This window comes from Struthio camelus, chromosome 5 (assembly GCF_040807025.1).
Source record: "Struthio camelus isolate bStrCam1 chromosome 5, bStrCam1.hap1, whole genome shotgun sequence".
NCBI classification, from domain to species: domain Eukaryota; kingdom Metazoa; phylum Chordata; class Aves; order Struthioniformes; family Struthionidae; genus Struthio; species Struthio camelus.
Genome location: NC_090946.1, coordinates 43,854,535 through 43,876,195, shown reverse-complemented (window position 1 = coordinate 43,876,195; position 21,661 = coordinate 43,854,535). Strand labels below are relative to the sequence as shown.

The window sequence follows — 21,661 nt, the reverse complement described above, 5'->3', positions numbered from 1 at the left end:
GTTAGTCTACATAAATCACGGAAGGGAGGGAGGAAGAAGAAAGAATGAAAGAAACTGGCTTTTCTAGAGTATTTGCTTTCAAAAGCATTTCAGGATGTTGAGAATTGCCTGTGTGTGATGATCTATGGATTACAATTTGACTCCATATGGAGAAACTTTTACATCAAAAGAAATCACAGTTGTCATTGGCACCATCCTTGGCAATGCCAAGTACATGGTGGGGAATAAGTGACCTCGAAAATTGAATTCCCTCCCAGTTTCCGCAAGGTCTCTCCAGGGCAGTTTTGGCACAGGGATAGTGTGGAAGAAGCTTACAACTTGCTGTCTGTACTTTGATTCTAGTTGGAGCATAGAAATTCTGTCTTTCTCGCCCTTTTTGTCAATAAATGCTTATATTCAGATATGCAGCTGATGAGAAGGAGAGCAAAGGAAGAACAGCCAATGCCAGCTGAGTTTCACAAGTAGCGTAAGAGCCTGCGTTGTTCCTTGCTTAGACTTAATTTTGACATCTTTTGTGTCTAGATATCTAGCCTGGCAGTATTGAGAGGAGAGATCCAGTAAAGGCTTCCCAACAGCACACAGAAGACAGTTCCTTTCCAATATAAGTGCAGTTTTGGGACTCAGTAATGGTACGTTTTCATAGAACATACAAGGCCACTTAGGGAGGCCTTTGCTATATCAGAGTTGATTGGATTTTACATCGCCTTTGGAAGCATATTTTATATTGAGATCTATATAATATTTATAACATTAATACATCTATTCAGTGTTGTTATGCTTAATCGTGTCTCATCATTAACTGTTACTGAGTTAGTTACCTTGCTTTTGTGTAGCAGTATTTCTGGTCCCATTTCTTCCACACATTAACTTAGTGCTTGTTCTTGCAACAGAGACCATACAGTGAGGAATCCAGCAAATTACTCTCTGACCTGTGCTCCTCAAGCAGATCTGTGTGAGAAAACATTTTGTAAGACAGAGGTGACTTTAGCTTCATTTTTTTCCCCTCTGTCCTGGATTTAAAGTGTTTTCTTTTGGAGCTGACTACTTTATTTGTTTCTATTATTATGTTTTTCAGATAAATATACTGTAGTGTTTTCAAAATATTTTTCTTTAAAACTTTTATTCATCCCAGTACATCTTCATCCCAGTATCTTTAACTGCTTACATTTCCCTTCTCCTACATGATTCAATTTCATCTGTAAGGTCACTACTTTAACCCCTTCAGTACCGGTGGGGTGGTTGTCCTCTGGGAGGGTAGAAGAAAATCAGATTTCAAAACTTCAGCCATACGAGAGTCTTCCTCGTGAGTCTGAGCTTTCACCTGCTTGCATCTCTGAGATGCGCAGAAACAAAGGTTTTCCCTTACCTCCCCCAATAAAATGTTAAGTGGATACCTTTTTTAAAAGCAGAGTCTGTACCATCATGAAAAACTTGGCATCCCCAGTAGACCTCAGAAATATTTGTGTGTGCCTAACTTTATTCTGAGAACAGCCAAGCTTGAGAGCTGCCTGCACTGAGTGAGGTGACAGACTACTCTTTGCCACTCGTGCCGGCTGGCAGCCTCATGCCTGCTACACAGTGTCCGCTGTGTCACCATCTTTCTGGGGCACTTTTCCCACAAGGAGCTGATGACTCATTCGGGAAAAAAAAAGAGCATCCCACATGTAAGCGTGTGCCTTGCAAATGCATGATCCTGCGGTACAAGTGAAAAATAAACAGGGGATAAACAAGGCCTTTCCTCACTCCTCCTTTCCATGCTTGTTTTCAGATACAGCCTGAAGGTGTGACCTGTTGTATTTTAGGGTGCCATTGTAATTCTCCCTGTTGCTCTCTTGGGAGCGTCTGCCTTCCCGCCTCCCTTCCCTTTACCCTGTGGGTGAGTTTGGACGAGACCCTTTGTGTCCCTTTGTGCCTCTCTCGCCCAGCAGGGAGAGACGCAGGGTCCCTGCCTCTGTCTTCTCCTCTCAGCCTGGACTTTCTGTTTATTTGCCCATGAAATCAGTTACGTTTTAAAATCGTGAACAAGGGCTGGAGCCCTGTAATTCGTCAGAAATCTTTTCTCCTACCCACAGCCTTGCGTGAGTAGATGCGGGCTAGATTTCGGGTCAGTAGCTCTAAACCGAGAACCGAACGGGGCTATGTTCAGAGCGGTCACGACTGCTGATGTAAAAGAAGTCCCGAAGCAGCATGCCTGTCCGCGGTGCCAAGTGCCGGGAGGGCTGCGCGCTGCGCTGGCGCTCGCCGGGCAACACCACCACCTGGCGGCGGTGAGCGGCAGCCGGGGAGCCCGGCCCGGACGGCGCGGCACGGCACGGCACGGCACGGCACGGCACGGGCCGAACCGAGCCGGGCTGGACCGGACCCCCGCCGCCGCCGCCGCCGCCCGCCCGGGCAGCGCCTCTGCCTGCTGCAGGCAGCGATGCTTTGTCTCCGAGTTTCTGGTGGAGCTGATGATGCTCCTTGCGATCAACTTCCCGGCTGCCTTCCGCAGGTGTCAGGGCAACGTCAGAGGGAGAAGGGCGCTGGGGAGCCGTGGGAGAACGGGCAACGGGTGGAGAACAAGGGAAAAGGTAACGCGTGTGTTAAGTGAGAACGCGGTCTTAAAGCGTTGGAAGGACATCTGTAACGCTTGGCCTGCAGAGCGCTCCTAAGCATGCTGGTGTATCCCAGATCCTAGGAAAGATGTGTCTTCGTTTTGATAAGCATTGATTTGCCGTAAAGTCCACCTGGCGTTTTCTCTATCCTGCTGTCAGTGCCTGTAACTTTTAAAGGTAATTTTCCAGCTCACGTTTACACAGCCCTTTGCTTTCCGTCACTGCTCCTTGAAATTTAACTGTTGCTCTTACAGTCCTGTCGGTCAACTTACTGCTGTGACAAAATTCGGAGACAGGACTAACTCTGTTTGTGCTTGTACAGTGCTTACCAGAGGGACCCTGGGGATATAACAATATAAATATGAAATGGTTATTATTAGTGGAAAGCAAATACAGAAGTGATGTGAGCACAGGTCAAAAGTATTTACTTTTTAAAATCTTAATATTTACAGGAAGGTTTTTGTTAAAGTATTTACCCACTTCTAGTTTTTCCAATCACTTGTGAAGCTCTGCCCACTGAAGGTTTTTTAAAACTTCTCTCCTTTAAACATCAAAACTGCTGATGAGTAGAAGTAATTTCCAAAACATTCTTTACAACAATATTGCTGTTTTAAAAGAGCAGTATGGCTTTTAAAAACATACAATTTTTACATAATTCAAAACTTGTTTTGTTCCATTATAAGGATATTTTGTGCGAATTTGCGCAGACGTACGGTGTCTGCTGAGAAACACCGTCAGGTCAGAGCCTGGTCCTGCCTTGCTAGCCAGGACGTGGATGAGTTCACAGAGTACAAAGTTGCCGATGTGTTTGGCATCACTATTTTTAGGGAGCGCTAGCAAGCTGGGTTTTGTCAGCAGACAATCAGCAGTGACAGCCGATGACTTATCTTCATGAGATATCGAGAAAGCGCTGGGTGAAGCTGCTGGACCTCGAACCGAGGCTTTGTTGGATGGACTAGGAAAGTAGCAGGGTAGTCTGGGTTGCTAAAATATTGTTGGACGTTACACCACAAAGCTCTCTGAGGATGTATTTTGAACTAGACTGATACTTTGCTGGGCGATGAGCAGCCTTATGAAGGCTATGCTCTGTGCTCGTGTGCTACCAAAGGGAGAGGACAAGGACATTAGGTTCCTGATACAAATCCCTGTCTCTTGCTGAGCCCATCCTGAATTTGGGGACAGGTACTGTAGGAAATCTTCAGTATTTGCTTTGAGTAGCCAATAAGCTTTTCCAAGTCCAAATCCATATTTACCTGGAGGGGACTTAATGAAATGCAGTTCTTAAACTTTTCAGAGGGGGAAAAAAAGTAAAACAAAGAAAAGAGTATATTTTACTAAGTAGATTCACTCTGTCTTTGTATGGAAACAAAAATGCCTTTTAAAGATCATGTAGATACAAATATTCTAAAGCTCTAAGCTACATAATGTTTTGATGCTAGATTCAATTACGTAACTGAAAAGTATTTGCTTTCAGTTTTTTCAAATGCTTCTTACCTTCAGAAGTTATTTGGTAAAATAAACTTGGAGGGTTATCAGACAGGAAAAGCAATTTTACAATGTAAGTATTTTAGAAAAGCAGATTGTTGTTTTTACCACTTTTATTATTATGAGGTCTTGTGAAATCCGTCAGACATAAGAAGGAAAAGGAAATGTACCTGCTTTGAACTTATTACTCTGTTAGGAATGCTAACAGATTTGTGCTTGTTGATTGTTTGAGTGCGATCATTAAATTGTCCTGCATATCAAAACTTACACTGATATAGCTCTCTGCCCGAATTTGAAGTGCAGGAACTCAGCTGTTGCCAGCAAAATAAACTAGCTGCTTCTTGCCAGTATAAACACCTCTAACTCACCATTTTAGAATGCTGTTTAAAGTATGGCCTTTAATATTAGTGCCAATATTCTCTCTTTGTTTAGCACAGTGTGAAGTGTATTGTGAGCACTTGCTAAATGATCATAATTCATATGGAGTTACCCTTGGCTAAAAGAATTTGTGTGTGCAACCTCAGTCCTGCTGGAGAAGTGTCCCTCTGCTGGACTGCTGCACCAGTGTAGCGATCCAGTGAGGCAAACTGGACTCCAGTGCCCCTTGCTTTGTATATGTGATTGAAAGGCCTAGCAGGCAAAAGGAAAAACCCTGTGCAATATTGGTTGTTTCATTTTCCGGGCAACAAACTCCTGGAGGGAAAAAAGCCACAGATGTTAGGTTATTTCATTTTCCAGGTAATGATACTGATACTGCATCACTGCAAACACCGCATGTGGTTCTCAACCTTTCCTGAAGAACTAGAGGGAAAAGTGTAGCAAAATGTCAGGATGAACTAGGTTTCTTAGAGAATTTGATGATGCTATTCATCCTTATCAGAAATAGGGAGAGCAGACAATAATGTTGTTGCAGTTAACGGGGAAGTGTGTGATCTTGTGAAAGACAGATCTGTCATGGCCAGAGCTCCTTAGGAGGTTTAAAAATTGAGTGCTTCTGCAAAGAAAATTCCTGTTGAAATCAATAAGTGCCTGACTTACGTGAAGACTGCAGGGGCCAGATCTCCTAGTAAATAAATTTAATACTAAAATTATTAAAATTCTGTAGCTCTTGGAGAACTTTACTCTCTTGCACCAGTCAGTGTCATTTACACTTTTGCAGAGAAACTGTGCAGCGCTGGTGAGGGCAAGGAGCATCTTGATTTGATAACATTTGAAAACCACTTTGTAAGTGAGGACACCGGGTAAAAGAACCTAATAATGGCGTGCTGAAGCGTACCTGTAAGTTCTGCGCTTTACTAAACTTCCCATTTCCCTGAGAAGAAAGTATGCTATTAAAAAATATAAACATATGATTGGAATGATGGAAAGATGGCCTTTTATTTAAAGGCTGTGTGCATGAAATGCATGGTAGTAAAAATGTCTCGGCCCTAACAAGATCTGACACTGGAATCTTCAACCCCCGGACTGCAGCAGCAGGTGCAGATGCTTGCCTGGCTCTTTGGTCCCTGAATTGTTGTGACAGCATGAGGAACAGTGTCTAAACAGTAGTGTATGGCAAAAGGCCAAACTGTTAAGTTACACAAGTCACTTCCAGTAGTTTGTGTGATGTAATAGCAGAGCAACCTGAAAAGCAACTGTAAATTTATTATAAATTGTAGGTGTGAAGGTATGTCTTGAGACATCTGCAGTTCATAACAATTTGTAGATGGAGGTAACTTCTGATATTACTGTGAAATGCTGCAACTGTTGCTGCTGGGAGATCATGAATACAAAGTTCCTGCCTCTTGTATGCTTATAATGGCTTTCAAGGCTGTGTGTTTGTCTTCTGTGGGTATTATAGGAGGGAACGGGTAGATATTTGTGTGATACAGATTATGGAGTTATTCATTTTTTGATTTTCCAGTTTGCTGCTATAGCTGTAATAACACAGCCGTTTGTTCACTGTTCCATTTGAGGAGAGAACAAGATTTGGGCACAGGTCACAAAATATGTCCCTAATTTGGGGAGAGTTCAAATAGTAGTCAAGAGACACAAGGGCAGGGAGGTTTGCACTGGGCTTTCGTTATGATCTGTGGTGTGTCTGTGTATGTTTGGGTTTATCACCATGTTTATTCTGCCAGGCCTCCCTGTCGCAACCACAGATCCAACAGCAGCTCAGTTCCCCAAGGTGGGGCAGGAGAGCTTAGCGGAGACCAGCGTAATTGCGCCAGTGTTAAGGCCGTAGCTTGGCATCCCTTTGCACAGGCAAAGGCGAGCGTTGGCGCAGTCAGCGGTGCCGAGCGGGGCGCGAGGGCCGGCCCGGCACCCACCCTGCGCGGCTGTGTCAAAGGGGAGTGAGAACAGGTCTGGCGCTGGCAGACCGCCAGGTGCTTCCTGTTGGTGCAGTTCACCTGGAAAAAGACATTTTGCTGGTATCACTTTTTCCAGTTGAGGAACTGGTTAAAGCTGTGCTGGCAGCCCCCTTTCACTGGGATTAACGATGTCCATTAAGAGAGTTGTTAGTGCAGCCTTGCTGATGCAACTGTAGCGGCAATCGTTTTAAGGCCGTTGCTCTCAGCTAGCAGCACCTTTCTGTTCCTCACTGCTTGTTGTCTGCTTTTAAGTGTTGTTGATGTGAGTGTATTGAAGGCAAGAAGTCCGTCTCTGGGTATGTCTTACACTGCTCGCATTCATGTGTCGTAAAGCTGTCTGAAGTGTTTCGAAAGGGGCAGCACCGTAACAGAGGCAGGCTAGCCATGGTGTCACCAAGATCTTATGCTCTAATTTATCACTGCTGACTGGGTAAACCAGCCCACAGAGGATTCTGCGCTCTCATCTCTAGATCCTTTATTGATTCCCGACCAGCTAAAATCTGTCTCTGCTGGTTGGCATTGTGGAAAGTAGGTTCACTTTAGTAGTCTTACCCCTTTGGTGAGAAGGCGTGAGTCCCTCCAAATAGCAGTTTAAAAGAAGGAAATACTAATTGGGGGAAAGTAAACCGAGTAAACCAAGTAAACCGGGATTTGGATTTGAGGCCCCTGTGTTGTTGATCTGGCTGTGTTTAAAATGCATGCAGGAGAGACTACGTGTTTCTTATATGTAACCTATATGTTGGAAACCTATATGTTTCAGAGCAAAGTTGCGCTGAAATGCTGATGGTTTAAACTGTAAAGTTGCAGCCTGTTACTTCAGAGGCTATTTGAAAATATGTCAGCGCTGGGTTGCTTGAAATTACTGTTCAATTCCTAGTTACAGCACACAAGCAGCTCTGTGACTCCAGTGTGTTGACCTTCACCTGGTCTCATTCACTGAGCTAATTCAACCGCTCATCTTCTTTTCCCTCACATGACTACAGGAGTCTGTGGCATTTTCTTTCTGCTTGGAAGGTTATCTCCTATTGCTTCTCCTACGACACAAACATCCGTCAACACCGTGCAGTACAGCTAACGTCTGAGATATCACCCCCTTTTTGTGAGAGAATTTTCCTCCGTTAATAGGCATGCTGTTAATTTTGTTTTAGGTCCTGGTGTCAGGGACAAGAACAAGCAGGAGAGAGTCAAACGTCAGAGTTGTTCGTTTTAATAGGCTTTCCATAAATCTGTGGTCTGATTAGCATATTGTTTTGCTTATACTGATAGGGGCGCTCATGCGACAGAAGCAGTGTGCTGCCTAAATTCAAAAGCAACATAGGAAAACCTATGATTGGCATTTAGTATGGAACTCATCTCTGAAATTTTGACATCTAGTTTAAGTGGGCAAGGATACTGAACAGCTTCCTGTAGATAACCAAGAGTATAAGAAGGCAGAGGAGGGAAGAATAAAGGGGTTGGAATGGCATATCAGTCCAAACTCTGTGATAAATAACCCACGCTGATGTCTGGAAAATGCAGCAGGTCTGGCTATTTTTGACCCAGGAAGTGTACAAATCACCTGTCCTTTTCACTGTTTTTCCATCTTCTTGGAATGCCTGAGGGCAACTTAGCTCCATGGGCTGCTTTCCAGCTTCTCAACAAGCTGCTCTCTTGCTTCATATTTTCACATTTTCTATTACAAGAAAATTACATTCAAGCATTGAAAAGTTATGATGAACAGAAATAAAGACTCCTTCGAAAGAAACTTTGTCTGCTTTGATCAGAAAGGGGTAACAGTCCTGCTGCTAACGATTGTTAATAATTCACGAACAGGATTTAAACTGGATATAATGTAAAGGAAAATTGCTATTGCTAGAAGCTCTAAGCTGTTGTAGCTTTGATGATGCTCCTTGCTGACACTGAGTGGTGCAATTACCACATGCTGATGGAGGAGAGCTACAATTACCACATTTTCAGAGTCAACTGCTGAGAATGTTTTAGTTGGCATTGGTATTTATTTATGTGCTCATTGTAGGCAAATTCTGTAAAGTGCTTCCGTATATCTGTAACACAACAATAGTGAGAAACCTGGAGATTTCTTTTTTTTTTTTTCTTTTTTCCCCTACCATAAAAATTTGAGCTTTACATTAAATCCCTACTGTGAGCATGATTCTACACTTCCATCCTAGAAGAAATCACTGTGGGAGTCGATGTGGGCTCTGAGTAAGAAAAATAGCAGCAAGGAATGCTAACGGCCTTGAGAAATTTTCTATGAAATTGTTTTACCCTTTTGCATGGATGATGTTCATTTGTTTATGTTTGCAAGTCTGGTAGTAACAGCATTGGTAGGTAATTAGCCTGTTATTCCTAAATTTACCAAGGATTCAATGCTGTCTGGAAAAAAAACCCACATTATTTCCATATATTAGTGTGATTGCCCTGATTGGCAGAGAGAAGCAGCTTCAGTGGCTGGTTGTGCACATGTGCGCATATTCTTATAAGTCATTTTGACTGCTTGTGATTTCCTTCAGTCTTGCTTTTCTGATATAAATATTTTAAGATTCGTCCGAGTTCAGGAGCAAATTGTTTGGAAAATCTGGTGCTAAAATGGGTTCATCTGTTGTCAAGAATGACGTAACGGGAAGGAGAACACATTTTCACCTTTGCATCAAAAATACAGACTGAACCTTGAATTTGGGGATGACCAACAACAGAGGCTCGGTATGTAGCTTCTTTGTTCCTATAGTGTGTCATGGAGGATGTGGATACTGCCTAGGAAAAAGTGAACATTTCAGATTTTTCATACTTCTTTTGAAAAGGCTATGAAAAAAATAATTTTAAAATGTCATTAAAATATATTCAGCAATATTAGGGTTACACTGGTAAAAGCCAGGAAATAACCATGACATTTTACATCTGTTCCTGTAGATATGTACGTATGACAAATTCTTTCATAACGTGACCAGACAGTATTGTTTCTTAGAAAAAAAAATGCTTTGCTCCGTGTTCACACTGGTCAGTGTGAAGTGAGGCTGTGCAGCAACCTGAGATCCAGAGTGTCTCACCTCATCAGCTATAGTTGCTGGATGGCATCCAGTGAACCAGGCTCAGCTCAGCAGCTCTCATGAGAAAGGGCAAACTTTAGTCCTTGATCACTGACGCCACATCTTAGTAATACGAGGCGTTATGTGTCAAATCACCATGGAGCTACCCTCCACAGTGTTTACCAGCTCTCCCAGCTCAGGACACTGAGCAAAAATAAAGGTTTTAAGTTCTTGCCTGTCTTTTCAGGCTTTTGCTAGTCTGTCAACTTAAATTTATATTTCTTATAAATAAAGGCAGCTTTTCTGTCAGGCCTAAGAAGAAATGCAAAGAGGCGCGTATGTGTGCTAATGTCTTAGAAATACTTTTGTATTTTTGTATATATATGTATGTGTGTGTGCGTGTATGGATGTATATATGAATGTATGTATGTTTATACGCACACACAGACACAAACACGCACACACATATGCATATATATATATAACTTGCTAGGGGTGGACCCAGTCCGTAAGCAGGCCCCAGTGGGTCCCAGTTCCACTGCCCAGAATCAGCAGCGTATTCTCTGTTCAGCATGTTCTCAGCATATCTCTACTCCAGAGAGCAAATCTTCAGAAACTGCTGGAGGAAGGTGCATCATCCTATGTTCCTTTGCTGTTTCACATAGCGAGTAGAAGATGGGCAAATCCCATTACAGGTAGCCCTAGATTTTCCGAGTTCCTGCTATTCTGGAAGAGGAAGAACAACTGAGGTTGAGTAAAAAAGGTGTCAGGTACAGTGGTGGTGACTCACCTTATTAAATGCATCTTGCCTGTGGCCTCATACCATATGAACTTTTTTTCTTAATTTATCTTTTCATGGCTGGCTGGTCATTTGTCACATTGACAGGCACTGGCCTTCTGAGAACACAAGGTACTATTATCAGATCACTGAGGCCTAACGGAAAATGGAGAAAACAGCAAGAAGCAGAAAACTGCTAATCTGTCTCTAAACCAGGTAGGTAGATAAAATGGTCATTGTGATTCCATCTGGGCATAAAGATATAACTATTTTGTTGGTATTAAGCAAGTTCATCAGCTGCAGCTTCAAAGAACAGCCTAAAGCAACAGGATATATTTCATTATAGGCGAGGAGGAATTAGGTGCTCACAGGTTGTTGACTATCCTTGAACTGAGCATACTAACTTAGAGGAAATGTAGATATATAGAGAGGAATATAGAGGAGATGGGAGCCATTCCTCTACCTAGATCCAGCAACGCTTTCTGTCATGAAAACACATCCAATTATTTGTTTTTGGAAGATACCAAATGCCCCGTTAATGTCTACTGAGAATGTGGTCGGGTCGAGGGTTTCCCTCTCTTGTCCTCTGAAAGAGCTTGTGAAACGTGGAATCTGAAAAACAGCCAGAAAAGATCTTTTGAGGAAGGTGAATTATGTGGGGACCATCAGTAGTGCCTGGCCTATAGGAGAGGATGAAGATGAGATTTTCTGAAAAACTTATAGATAAAGGAATCTGTATCTTGGTCTGACAGAAGAGGGTCTTGTAAAGGATTCACTCACATCTTCACTGTGTCATGTAAGGATAAATCTGAATTTGCTAGTTTAAGAAAGGGCTTACACAGTGTTTTGTAGGTGGCAAAAGTAGGTTGCAGTGAGCGAAACAGCCGCAAGCCAAGGCAAAGCCAACATGACGGTAACCCTAAAAATTGAAGGTGTTATGGGAGATGACAGTGAGGAGTTTTCATTATGATTGAATATTAATTAGTGACATGGCTATTAATGATGACAGTAATTAACAGAGGAAGGAAAGCCCTGTCATTGTCCCGAGGGTGAGTAATCAGTCTTGGCAGGTGATAAATAATGGTTCAGCAAACTCAGCAGAAAGATAATCTGCCTGCCTCAGGACAACTGGAGAACAGCTATAAAATCTTCCAGGCTCTTGGCAACATTCAGGAATTACTTCATATTTTTAACAGAGACAAATTAAAATCCATGATCTCAAGTGTTCCTTATACTCTGGAGTGACTGATTGCAGTAGGTCTGATTGAGTCAATGTTTTCAGTTTACTTGCTGCTTTAAACTTCTCTTTTTTTAATCGTAATAATGTGGAAAATCTTAATAACATGTGGTGAATCAACTTTCAGCATTACTTGAGTTTTTCATTGTAATTTGATGAAAATTGAATAGATTCCTCAAAAGGAGAGTGACTTTGGGGACATGACTGGTCTTTGTAAAAATGCAACGAGACTTAATCCTGCAGTAAGTATTCCTGTGTCGGTGGAAAGGCATCGTTTAGAATGCACTTCACCTCCCTTAGCCTTGAGCAAGGCAAGGAGCTCCTGGTTTAGAAGGCTGTCAGAGCTGAGCTGTCATGCCACTTGCCAATAAGATGACTAAAAGATAACTGCAAGCCCAAGGACTGTAATCTGATATCAAAGTCTGGACAAATAATGGATTTTCCAGTTTGGAAGACGAACGGAAAACACAAGAAAGATTCTGATTTAGCCTGAACTGAAACAGCATTTTGTTTTTGTTTTATGTATAACAGCACAGGAGCACTTAATTTGCATCTTTGTGAAATGATTTTCTAACCCCAAATGTTTTGCTTAGCTCTACTTGAATCTTAGCAATGTAGCTAGTGTAATGGTACGTCTGCATGGTGTTGCAGAGGCAGATAAAAGCACTCTGAACCTGTACTCTGACCTGCCCAGTCCTGTGCCCAGGTACAGCTCTAAAGCACATCTCTTCTGGGGCAGAGGTGGTTCATATCTGCCTGGCTCAAAGCATGGCTAAACAAGCTTGTGTCTGCAAGAATAATATCACGAAGGTATCCCATGTGTTGGAAGCACATAATACTGGGCACAGATAAGTCAAGGCTCACTAAAAATGTGGCTTATTGCACTAGATAGCAAAGTGCCACAAGTTATAGGGAGAATCAATGGAGTCTGTTATTCACATGTATAAAGTAATGGAAAGATGTTGGATTTCTTGGCTACATATTGTTTGGGCATTTGTGCCTTACGCATGGTATGAGAAAATGGGCTAAAGCCGTGGTCAGCTAGGACTCTTGAGACACGTGTAGCGCTCTAAAGCAGTTCAAATGTGCTATCTTGCTGGGCTTATGGTGTGTGACTGGCAGAAGACTGGCAGATCATCTGAATACCCAAGTGCTGGAGGCAGAACAAAACTGGAAGGGGTCACAGAGGAGAAATGTACCCCTAGCCCAACTGTGGAGTGATTCATCCACTCCCACCTCTGGACTAATCTCAGAACTCCTGTTTTCGAAAGTATGTGGTTTTTGTCTTGTGGCTCTTGATCATACCTTTCATATCCACACTCAATGTGCTAAGCACTATTTGTTCACATAGCGAGTGTGTACACAGTCCACATCCTGGCTCCAAATTAAGACTTAATTTCACCAACCCTGAGCTTGTCCTCCCATCTGAAGAGCATAGACTCCTCCTTGCCTCATCAATCCCAAGGAGGGTAGATGGTCATACAGGAAGAGTCAGATAAAATTTGTTAACTAGAGAAGTAGAGCTAGGGAGAATTTTAACAGCCCGTATGAAAAGTAAACCTTTAGGGACCATTATCAAGAGCCTTTGCATAAAGCAAATAATCTTCAGTTGGAGGCAAGCACAAAGAGGACTCTGTGTGTCTGTCAGTGATAGGATAACTATGAACTATTAACGTGACTCAGCTGTGAAAAAAAAAAAGTGATTTTAGGATGCACCTGGCAAGCTGTTTTTCAGTAGAGACAGGAAAATGTTAGCATCATTGCCAGAGGCCCTGGTTAGTCCTTCTACAAGGTAGTGTGTGCAGTTCTGGTGACCGCGTTTCAAAGAAATGTAACTTAAATTTGAAAAAGCACTGAGAAGGATGATCAATTAAATGAAGAGTCCATCTTATGAAGAGACAAGAAGAATTTGGTTTGTTTCATGAAATGGAGGTAGGGAGGCAATGGGCCAACCCTTTCTAGAAATATTCAGAAGCAACAATTAATCAAGGAAAATAATTCTTTGAGTTAAATGATAAAATGGGTATGATATTAAATGCATATACATTGCATATTGGACTAGAAATTGCAAGAAGAGTTCTATTGAAAAAAAAAAAGTTTTGGAATAACCTTCCAGATAGGTTGTTTCAAATTTAGTGGCAGTTAAAATTGCTTTTAAGTGGAATTTGTAAGAAGGATAGTATGAAAGGATCCTAGCTGAAAATACAGGCTTGTGAGATAGGGCTTTAGTATCTGATTTGTTGATACCTGCAAGGCAGATTGAGGCCACGGCCAGTGGCTGCTTGTTGGTCTTGTCTGTTTGCCCATTATTAAGCTAAAGCAGATGCTGCCCTGATCTTCAGGGGCACAAGAAAGCTGTTTGACTTTTCTTGTGGGGATGGGGGTCCATGTGGTCCAGTCTTGACTCTGAAGACTGACAGAGAGAAAAGAGGGGTGCTGGATGGGGTTTACTGGTGCTCCCTCCTAGTGGAGCCGGGGGGCAGCTTAGATTGTCAGGTGGGGAGCGGGGGCTGTCTTTCACTTCTCTGTGGGGGATGGTCTGCTTTTCTAGTGCGAATTTCACCTCTATGGGAGAGTCACAGAGAGAGAGACCTGCAGATACTGCAGCAGGGAGCTGGGACCCTGGCAGTGCCTGCGTCTCTGTGGCACATCAGAATTGTGACTTTTGGCCTTTGTTGTATTGTAAGTTTGCTGAAAGGGTGGGAATGTTCTGAGCCTGTGGAAAGTGAGGGCATATGGAGCAAAATGTCCTTTCGAAATTTTTGGAATAAACATCATATTGGTTGTACTGTTTCTTGAAGTACCTTCTGTGTCTGAACTCAGAAGTGCTCCATGCAAATATGATCCTCCAGGGTTCATGCAGTCAGACCAAACCATGCGGTGATCACTTCCTGCCATATACTGTCTTCAACTGATACATCTCAAAACACCACGCTAAATATTATTGGGGCTAGTAGTCTTCTGTGAGTGAATGCAAATATTTCTCAACAAATGAAGGTATGCCGAGAGGGGCTTGGTGTTATGTCTGCATCCAGACATAGCATCATTACATTGTGCTGCAAGCTACTGTAACTTAGACGCTTACTTGCTAAATTTCCTGTGACTGTTTGATGCTGAGCAAGTCATGTTGACTGGCTTTTACACACTGGATGCCCAGTCACTATTACGTTTGATTTTAAGCTTAACTTCCTGAGTATGAGGTTTAGCCAAATTTTGTGGTCCCTATGGTATTGCATTTTGCTAAAAAGCCTTAGCTTCTAAAGAACAATTTTCCACTTCTGAGAGTTCCATGCAAGAGGTTGTATACATGCAGAGGATCAATGCTAGAGCTCTTGTACACCATTTAAAAGATAGCAACAGCCTTTGAACTACCTGATGGGGCCTGAAAAGCTAAAAAAAAATTACCTGATGGGCCCTAACGATCCACTTCTCTGGTCCTGGCCACTAGCAAATGAGATCACTAGCAAATGGCAACTCAACAATAGATTGGTTTCAGGCACACTTAATCCCACTTTCTTTCTCAAGACATGGCTTGTGTCATTGACATAGGCTTTTCTCTCTCTTTTTTTGACTGATAACTCAGCTCTGTGCTTTTAGATTATTGCCTCTAACATTAAGGGTGAAAGGTGCCAGTAAAGGGCTCCCTTTTCTCTTTGGCAGATAGTGCCTTCAGAAGCATAGTTCCCTGTATACTGATTTGAGAGGAAAGCAACTGGGAGAGAACAGTTTACGTGGAACCATTCGGGTAATATTTGACTTAAGGTATACCAAGTCTCCTATCACACAGAATACTTCTTGGGACTTAGTATATATAACTAAGTATATAATTGCAGGAAAAGAAGGAAAAACATTTTGAAACCCTCAGTGGAGATTAAAAAAAGAAAATAAATTAAAATTCATGTCAATTCTTTTGTATCTCATTTCAGTCTCCCCACGTCTCCCCAGGGCTTTCAGACGCTCTGTGGCCTTCAATGTTTAATGTTTTTTCCATTTTTATTGCAGGTGCTGACATTGTACAGTGGCTGGTGAAGAACCTCAGTGTTGAGGATCCAGGTAAGGTGACCATGGCTCAGAAGGAAAAGATGCTTCTTCTGTATTCTGTGTGCTGTTGGACAGTAGGTACTATTTTGCTGCAGAATCTAGAACTCTAGTGAAACAGCAATGTTGTTTTAAGCATTTGGAAAGAAGGAGAAGGGAAAGAGATAAGAATCAGCATCTCACTTAAATCTAATACCTTGCACTACAACACATTGAAAGCCCTTTGCAGGAATCCTAGCCTGTCTGTGAAATTGTTGCTGCCTTAAAAAGTCTTTTTTATTTTAAGGCTGTTCATGGACTTAGAAACCAAGGTGATAGATGTGCATGGTTAACTAGGGAAAGGCAGTGATAGAGTTTCATCGTGTGGAGAAAGGTAGCCATGACTGACAAGACATACAGGTCAAGAATGACATAGACACTGACATGGGATCAGATGATGACTGCTGATTTATCTTGGCAGACAGATACATAGATAATAAACTGTGATCAGTGCATGGGCAGTCTATCACCAAACAGTTTACTATTCTGAGCCGCAAAAATCACTTCAGCACAGTTAAGAACTGTTGAGAAAAGAGGAAGAAAAGATTTTTTGCAGGTCCAGAAGTTTCTTTTCCCTTCCCAGAAAGGGAGAAAGCCCAACATCTTACCTCCAAGTGTTTTCCTGGTGCAGGCTGGCTTTCAACAATTGCTCAAGGTTCACTAACCTCCTACCAGATCTCTAACGTCTAAGACTGCCTGTGACTACTTGATCACACCAGATCCCGCAAGGCATCATCCACACCACATGGCTGCAGAAAGTGTTTGTCAAGGCTGTGACAGCTGCCAAGTTATGTCTGTCTTCATCTAAATGAAACTGGCAAGTTCTACCTAAATTCAGGCCTATAAAGCCTTTTGCTGCTCCCGGTGTGTCTTTCACCACTTAAAAGTGGAGAGAGAGAGGCAGCGCGGTCTCACCCAGGGCATCCATATACACACATCCCTTCACATGAGCCCAGTCAAGTCCCAGTGTGAATTTCAGCTGCAGACAATAGCTTTATGATCGGCCTGGGGGCACAGGATAAGCTAATGTGCATTTCACAACTCTGAGAAAGTTGAAGCAGCTTTGACAGCTGACATCAGTTGAAAAACTGTGCAGATGTACCTCTGGTGTGATGAAGGGAAAGAGGCAAGGTTGTCCTAGCTGTGCTAGAATATGCACTCCCCTTGACTTCAGCGTCTTTTTATTCTAACAAACGGCAATTCTCCAACGTCAGGATTTGTTTTTATGAAGAAAGATGCTGCTAATGACCTGGTGTTGCAGATGTATGGCTAATTTGGGGGGGGAGAGTGGGGTTCACTGAAGGAACAGGCTTGTCAGCTGTCACTTGTGGTGAATAATGTGCTTTGAATTGAATTTCAGACTCTAGAGCTGAATAGGTGTGGGCCATTCTATAAACATAAAAGCATCAGGTTAAGCATTTGTGTAGTGTTGTGTCTATATTGTAAGGCTGATTTCTGCTCTCCTGCTTTGCATGATTTGATTGGAAGGCATGAGGATGCAGTGTGGTTACAGAGCGGCGTGTATGTGCTAGGTCTTGCTGTGAGTCGTCACCAGACCTGCTGTTGAAAGCAGAGGAGTGTGTAACGCGCATCTTTCTGACGCATCCCTGCTGTTTTCTTTTTTTCCTCGCTCTTTCACAGTGGAAGCAATACATTTGGGAAGTCTTATCGCTGCACAGGGTTATATCTTTCCGATCTCAGACCATGTCCTTACCCTGAAAGATGATGGGACATTCTATCGTTTTCAGGTTGGTGAGCCCCCTGCCCTCCATGTGGCCCCTTTCACTATCCCTGCAGTAATACCGCTGAAATCCACACGCTCTTTATTCCTAAGCATTGGTAAGGTCCATAAATAGCCAGCAGATTTTTTTTTTTAGGGATTGCAGCTGTCTTGGTAGAGGTCTCAGGAAGTTCTGAAGTCTCATCAAAAAGGTCTGCTTTAGAATCCCAAAGCACTCTCTTCTGCTTTCAGGCCCACAATTTTTACATAAATGAACAAATATGTCCTGTGATTATTTTTGACGTGTGATTTCAAGCCTGTTATGTTTAAAGTTGAACTAAACCAGTAGTGGAACATCATCCTGTATCTTGAAGAAAACTGTTTTCAGCTTCTAACCCTAGCAGGGAATTGAGTAGCCATTCTCCTGTGCAAAATGGACAAACTTGGAGTTGAGCATTCACAGTCTGGCAAAACAGAAAAATTCACATTTTTATCTTGGCTGCGGATTTGTTTGGAAAGGGACAAGTTACTCGCTTTGATTCTGCTACTGAGAATGTGTAACCTTGGCAAAGTCACCTAAACTGGGATACCTCTATGCCTCAGTGTCCTTGTGTTCCTAGATGTGTTGAATTTTTAAAGAGCCTCTGCTTGCGTTCCATGCCCTTTCCAAAATCTGCTGCCCTGGTCTTCCTAGCTAACTGAGTGCTTGTGCTGCAACCACTCCTTTTAGATACATTGTTTAACTTTAAAAGTAGCAGTAACTTCAATCCTGAAGTCCTGCTGCGTAATGTTCCTACCTGAATTTGTGATTTCCTGTTGCATGGTCCATGTCAGCTCCCACATCTTTCTTGTGACTTTTCTTCGGTTCACTCTCCCGTTCCTCCTTTTTCTTTGTTTTTCTCTTTAGTTTTTATTTGAAAAATCTGTTTTCATCTTGGCATCTTTGCGTCTGATGTTGCTGCCACTCGCACCCACCGTCTTGCTGCTAATATGGTATTGTTACCCTATGAGACCTGTGACACAGTAGGGAAAAAAAGAGGAGATCACAGACCTCCCCTGGTCTCTCTTTGCCCTCTGGTTACCTGCCATCCCTCAGACTAAGATTTTCATGGCAGTTGCCCTGCTTTTCAGAAAGTCCTTCTCCTTTCATACAGCACTTGGCAGAAGCAGGGGTAATACCATTTGCTTATCTAGTTGTATTTTTCTCCATTTTAAAAGAAAGACCCCCATAGGACGGATAATTGTTAAGTTGTCCTCTGCAGCTCTCAGTTTTGAAGACCTACTTCAAAAGTAAGGTATAATTGAATTATTTTTCTTATTTTTAAGCCCATGTAAACTACATCATCCAATTGTCTTAACTGCTCATTGACTTTCCTTTTCCTCCTCTTACCTTTTCCTACAACTTTTACTTACTCCTTATCTGCTGTCGCTTCCTGCAACAATTCTCCTCAGCCGTTCACTACAGAAGGAACTTGACAGAATCATTCTTCTGTTCCCTTACCCTGTTCTTGCCACTTTCTACCTCGACATCCATCCCTCCTTTAACAGTAGCTCATCATCTCATGAAGTTCATGATATATATATCGGTGAGAAACATTGAACCACATAGTATTTGATCCCTCCATGTTTTCTCATTGTACTTTGATGCGAGGAACGGTCTCTGTAAATGTGTGGTGTCCTATGCCCATTTAAGGCATTACATCACTAATGCAAAACAGTGTTCTGCAATTTGTGTAATCACAAGGACATTATTTTTCATTCATGTTAAAGCTGAAATACAGCCACTATGTAATAATATCCTGTAATTAATTGTGGCAACCTCAGTATGCAGACCTGGATAGAAAACAAAAACAGTAAGCTTAGCAGGGCTTCTGCTTTCAAAAGGACTCTAATCAGCTGAGTTCTGAACTCTGCCGTCTGGTTTATTTAAGAAGTAAATTGTTTTGTAGGCTGCCAACCATACTGGTAGCTGCTCCAAAAAACCAAATGGTATGTAGTGTGTACAAAAGGCCACAAGGCTTGTTCTCACGCTCCTAAAAAAAGATTCAGGGTACATGTGAATTCCTGGGGAAAGGAGGATCTGGGGATAGAAGATAGAAGGCCTGTATTCAGATGAGGTGGCAACAGTGCCTAAAATATCATCAGGGTACTGCACATCCTGAATCTGTGCTTCAGTATCTCTGTTTACCTGGCGAATGCTAAAAATGATACCTTCTTGGGAAGCCATCCTCGCTTTTAATGAAATTTGTAGCAATATATGGGCAGAGACTTGGCCTCAGACTTTGTGATTCTTCTTTTTCCACCTTCTAATGTTATTCTGCATTTGAATTGCTTTTCCTTTCTTAAATTACTGAAATACACGTGCTGTTTCTTCAGGCACCATACTTCTGGCCTTCAAACTGCTGGGAACCAGAAAACACAGATTATGGTGAGAATATAGTTATTTCATTGTAGAAAATTAGTGCAGAAAGTGTGTGATGGAAAACATTGTCCTTGAAGTAATTATTTATTGGTCATCCAAACCCTTCAGCAGCTCTTGTTGCTTGTAAGACTGCAACATAAGAGGCAGATTTGTGCTAGCCCAGATTCACTGAAACCCATGGAGTTTTAGCCATCCAGTTCAACAGGGCCAGGATTTTATGTACTGTTACTTCAGTTTTCAAACAGCTCTGTTCATTTCATTAGGGTTTATGGCAAGCAGAATGTTGCTCCTTGGGAATTTTAAATAATATCAATATTGCTTCTGTGGGGGAACACACTCTGATCTGTAGCTGAATTTGATATATTCATCAATAAAAAGTTATCTTATCTGGGCACTCATCAGGCTGGTCAATAAACCAGTATCTAACTGATGACAGCCCACAGTTAAGCTTCTCTGATATATGACATCAAACATTTTTCCCATTTTTTTAAGATTACCAGCTGATAATTGGCAAAAAGAGAAGACTGAGCATAGTTTATGAGCTAATAAACTGCAACACACTGTATTAAACATCTGTGGCTGCAGACAATGATAATACATAAAGAAAATATGTCAATGTTGTTATCTTTAGCTGTCTCTGTGCAGTATTGCTGTTTCTTCCAGAACGACCCTTCTTTCTTAGTTAAATGGTAAAATCGATTGTTTCGTCCTGATGTGGCATTGGAAGAGGATGTGTCTGCTCATAAAATAGGAACTTTTGGAAGCGATTCTTTAAAATATCTCACAGTCTCAGATCAGTTTGTAACGCTTCCCCAAGCAATCATTCTTTTTCTTTCCCAGACGTTAATGATTACTCGTCATTATGGATTCTTGAAAGTATTTCCTGGATTGGAGAAGTTGCCCGCAATGGTGTCTCTCATGTGATTAGTTCATTCTCAGTGCTCGTCTGCTGTGGAAGCTAGTGCAGTCTTACATGTTCATCCCAACAAGGAACTGCTTAGGAGAAAATATGGAAATGTTTCTTATATGGAAAATAATTTCCAGAGATTTTACGAACAGCCCCCATATAAATATAACCGTACAGTCTGAACTATACCAAAAGTATTTCCTGGAAATATCAAAATAACAATCCGATGATGGAAATTCTGTTGTTTCCTGTAGTGTTTGACAAATAACTGGGTTTCACAGTTAGGTGGTTGTGCTGCAGAGGCATTGAGTGGAACAGCACACCTCAAAATAAAGTCCTACACGAGCTGACCCACAGCTGGAAGAGCTGCGGCTGCATTCGCTCTGAGCCATGTGGTGACAGATTTTCACCTATCCTAGAAATCCCTAACATATGTTTATAATCAGTGTTTGTGTATCAGCTGGGTCTGTGCAGATGGGCTCTTCCCAGGAATTAGTCCCAAACTGGCAGTAGACCCAAATAGAACTGAAATCCCAGCAGCTCTTCATACTTTTTTTATTTGCATGGATCCATTTACAGGACAGGAACTGACTTGCTAATGACAGGTCACTGCCTAGCGTGAAGAAATACTGTGAGATTACTGTCACTTAATTTGGTGTTGTAAATGGCTTACAGATGAAACTGCTCTTGAGAAGTATAAATACAAAGGAACAGAAATACAAGAACTGATCAAGTCTGGTCACCGTGCGTAATGTTGCCTCATTATATGAATGTTTTATGCAACACTGTTCTTTTCATGTATTTTAAATAGAAAGCTAGGTTTCCGATGAAAAGCATTCATGAAAGGGTCAACACATTGCATTTAGCACCAACTGAAACTGCAGGGTGTGTAAAGAAAACCTGAAATTTTCTGAAAAAGATTTGTTATAGAAGTTTCCTGTAGATGATACTCTGCCTTCTCCCTTGGTTGGAGAAATTGTACCTGGCCATGCAGTACAAGAGAGAGGGCAAAAGACAAGGATTTTTTTTAAATTCACACCCAGATGCATGCCAAAATGAGAGCACTG

At 42.0% G+C, this 21,661-nt stretch overlaps 1 protein-coding gene across 6 annotated transcripts in view; it reads left to right on the top strand.

The window, feature by feature from the left end:
- Positions 1 to 21,661, top strand: part of RGS6 (regulator of G protein signaling 6) — a 304,375-nt gene that overhangs the window by 207,279 nt on the left and 75,435 nt on the right. For all 6 annotated transcript variants that reach the window (XM_009689855.2, XM_009689852.2, XM_009689849.2 and 3 more), the window contains 3 exons: positions 15,471 to 15,521; positions 17,187 to 17,293; positions 19,642 to 19,693. In XM_009689855.2, coding sequence (XP_009688150.1) covers positions 15,471 to 15,521; positions 17,187 to 17,293; positions 19,642 to 19,693 — 210 coding nt within the window. The remainder of the gene's footprint in view (positions 1 to 15,470; positions 15,522 to 17,186; positions 17,294 to 19,641; positions 19,694 to 21,661) is intronic.